Source organism: Cyprinodon variegatus, unplaced genomic scaffold (genome assembly GCF_000732505.1).
Source record: "Cyprinodon variegatus isolate N-32 unplaced genomic scaffold, C_variegatus-1.0 Scaffold1482, whole genome shotgun sequence".
Classification (NCBI taxonomy): domain Eukaryota; kingdom Metazoa; phylum Chordata; class Actinopteri; order Cyprinodontiformes; family Cyprinodontidae; genus Cyprinodon; species Cyprinodon variegatus.
The window spans coordinates 43,878-47,376 of NW_015151935.1; the positions used below are offsets into that span (position 1 = coordinate 43,878).

Consider the following 3,499-nt stretch of genomic DNA (forward strand, 5'->3'; position numbering starts at 1 on the left):
ATATATATATATATTTATTTATTTATTATTTTTTATAAGACTCAACTATCATGATTGAATATCTAGATATTTACAAAAATTTGGGTACTAAATTGGTTACATTTTAACTAAAAAATACCCCCAATCCACTTAACCGGATATGAGTCGTGTTTTGTTTTAAAAGAAATTTAAAAAAGAAATAAAACCATTTAGAAAAAAAACAAAAGAAAACAGAAAGAAAGCGATTAAGCTCCGCGCGGTTGGGCTATCTTGGTATACAAATCAAACAAACTCCCGCCCTCTTCTCAACTGAAAAATCGCGAGATCACATGACTGCTCCACATTACTTCCTCAAAGCGTAAACATTAGTTACTCGCAGAAGAGCGTAAAGTTGTTCAGCAGGTTAAGAAGGCAGTGTTCCATGTGTTATGATACCATGCTATGTTTAAACTTGGAGAGAAATGGAGCGCGTCTGTGACGGGAAAACGGCATTGTATTGATGACGTGTTGAGGTAGCGATTCGTGCACTGCAAGCTGTCAATGTCTGTAGTTCTTCAAAGTAACGCGCTGTAGTGGCTAAATGTGTGAATATTTTCTCTTGCATAAAGGTCAGGGTGGTGTTGCTGTGTGGGAATGGGTGCTTTCTCTAGCTGCTTCAAATGGAGAGTAAAGGGAGCGACGAGGTGGAAAAACTGAAGACAAAGTTTATGTCAGTTTGGAACAATGTGAAGTACAGTAAGTGATTTGATGCTGACTGCCTCCCATTGTGAAGCACTATTTTATATAAAGGGTTTTCTTTATAAGTTACTGAATCTAAAGCTAACATAACTTAAAATTATACTAATCATTAGTTAATAAACATTGAGGCACCTTTGTGTTGCTGAGTCTGAGATTTGATTTTAATAGCTTTAAACTTCCATTGAAGTATTACCTAAGAATTTCAATAAACCGAAAGTTTATATATTACATTTTTACTATATTAAATAAAGTGAATATTTTACTTAGGGCTGAAACAATTAATTAGATGAATCAATTACTGAAATAATTATTAACTAATTTAGTAATCGATTAATCGTTAACTGGAGTATAGAGACTGTAAAATTATATATATTTTATATATAAATTATATATATATAGAAATATATATATATGTAGAAATTGTATAAAACAAAAAACATACAAACATTTTGCATTTAAGGTAAAAAATGTTTTTGTCAATCAATAAGCTCTACCCAGAGTTTTATTTTCACCTGGTTTAATTTCGTATAAAAAAAAAATCTTCTTTAAAGAACTTTTCGCTATCCGATTATTAATCAATGCATCGAAAAAAATAGACCCCACAGATTAATCGATTAGCAAAACAATCGTTAGTTGCAGCCCTAATTTTACCTCAAAATAACAGACTGAAAAATGTATAGTATGCTCTCAAATAGGTGCCTTGACAACAATTTTTTTGGAGGTGATATTTAAAGTGATGTTTTCATCTGATGCTTTGGTTTAATTTTGATATATCAATAATAATAAAAAACACACAAAGAAAAAATTGTTTACTTTCCCATGTTCACAGTTTTTAAAATAATCATCAAGATAGAATAACTTTTTTTTTTTTATCATTGTGTCACTGGAAATCCAACATTGATATCCTTTGTGATTTTCTACATGGGACTCTTCAGAAATCAAACACAGCTGAAGGAAACTAAATATATCCTCCTAATGTTTTACTTTTTCTAGACCAGAATAAGTTTGAAAAAGTGCACAAAATACAGAAAACTATTGATCATCAAACAAACCCCCACTTGAAATCTAAAGAAACAGGTTCTAACATCTATTTGGGAGCAAAAAAAAAAAAGAGTTTAAATATTTGGTTGGTTTGTTGAACTGTTTGTGTTGTTGTGTTAAACTTCATATAAATCAATACTTTGCAGAACCACTTGTTGCATGTACTAGTCTGTCTCTACCAACTTTGGATATTCAGAGTTATCCTGCCCACATTTATTTGGAAAATAGCTTAAGATTGGTTAGACTGGATGGAGAAAGTCCCTCTTTACACATTTTCTGATACTGCCAATAATTATCATAGTTTAGGTCTCAAATGACTGCCCTTCAAAAGAAGGGTGATCACACTGGATTCTATTAAGGGGTCACAAATGTGACAAAATATCTAAATGTTTCAAGTTATTATTTTTCAGAAGCATATGTAGCAAATAGTACAGGAAAGGGATCATTTCAGCTGCGCTTTTGTTGCAGCTTCTCCATGAATGGAAGACATTTCATAAAAGAGGTACCTAAATATAACTCTGTGTGGCTGCTGCTGTTGAGTCACTGCTGAGAATATATTTTTTCATCATATTGTTAAGATTGTTTGCTAAGGTTAATTGTAACTTTTCTTGCCCTGCTACTCTTCACATAAAACTCTATAATAAAGTTATTTTGGGGGTTCAAAGTCAGATGGAAAAACCGTATTGAACGGGTATCATGAGACTGAGCCACACAATGAATGGCAGTTGAGTAAATACAATATTTTAGAGTCTTTTTCTGGGTAAGTCAACCGTGCTTTGATATGCTGTCCATGTATTTATTTTCTTTTTAGGTTGGGCTCTCAAATCCAAAACTTCATTCAGTAGAAACTCCCCAGTGTTTCTTTTGGGGAAGTGTTATCATTTTAAAGCAGAAGGTAAGATGCACAATATCATCAAAGTGATATCATGATTTCTATGAGGTACAAACAAATGAATAAACTGCATTACCTAACTTCAGTTGAAAAATAGCTTTAACCCTAGAAAAAAACCCTTACACACAATGTGAACTTTTACTGGTAATTAATACAAGTTCAGCTCCTCCCGGCCACTAGGTGGTGTATTTGTATTTGCCTGCGTTTGTTGCCAGGTTTTTCATTAAATCCCTGCCCAGAGGGAAAGTGGAAAAATAGCTCACTCAATAGCTGGACCAACGTTCATCTTTGTTTCACTTTTTTCATTTTTTTTAAACCTTAAATCTAAAATTTGTAACGCAAAGGAGAAGCCATTCCTCAGTTCTGTCAGAGAGCAACTAGGATCTGGCAAAATCTCATCTGACTTTAGCTACTAATCCTTTTTTGGTGCAGAATCCATTCATGTCATTTTTACCATCCTAACCAAAAGTAAACATTTATATATTTTGCAGCCTTTATGGTGCGTTCAGACCAGTGCGGTGTCCGCCGTGATTTCTGCGAGCCCCAGCAGACTTCAGTGCTGCGCTTGTTTCCTGATATTAAGTTTTGCATAAAGTAACATGTCATTCCTGTGCTGGCATGAGATATAACAGTGGGCATGTTTACCTTATTTAGTGGCTAGATTAATTGTTTAATATTTAGTAAATCACCGGCCTCCTAGGCCTTTCTATTTGGACCTGCCGTTACCCTTGACAACCCCATGTCATTCTGTCCGCATTTTACAATAAAAGCAAAGGTAGAAACTTAAAATCACAGACTAACGCTAAATTGTTCCTTTTGAGTCTTCTTGAGGAGGCCATAATTTTTTTT

The 3,499-nt window shown here is 33.7% G+C and overlaps 1 protein-coding gene across 2 annotated transcripts in view; it reads left to right on the plus strand.

Moving 5' to 3' along the window:
• The first annotated feature begins 302 nt into the window (after positions 1-302).
• atg4c (autophagy related 4C, cysteine peptidase) overlaps positions 303-3,499 on the plus strand; it is a 19,970-nt gene continuing 16,773 nt past the window's right edge. Inside the window, exons 1-3 of one of the 2 annotated variants that reach the window (XM_015403350.1) lie at positions 303-491; positions 588-714; positions 2,570-2,653. In XM_015403350.1, the coding sequence (XP_015258836.1) occupies positions 639-714; positions 2,570-2,653 (160 nt within the window). In that variant the 5' untranslated portion in view covers positions 303-491; positions 588-638. Of the gene's footprint in view, positions 492-587; positions 715-1,879; positions 2,483-2,569; positions 2,654-3,499 lie in introns of those variants that run through there. The other variant, XM_015403351.1, reaches the window with a different exon arrangement.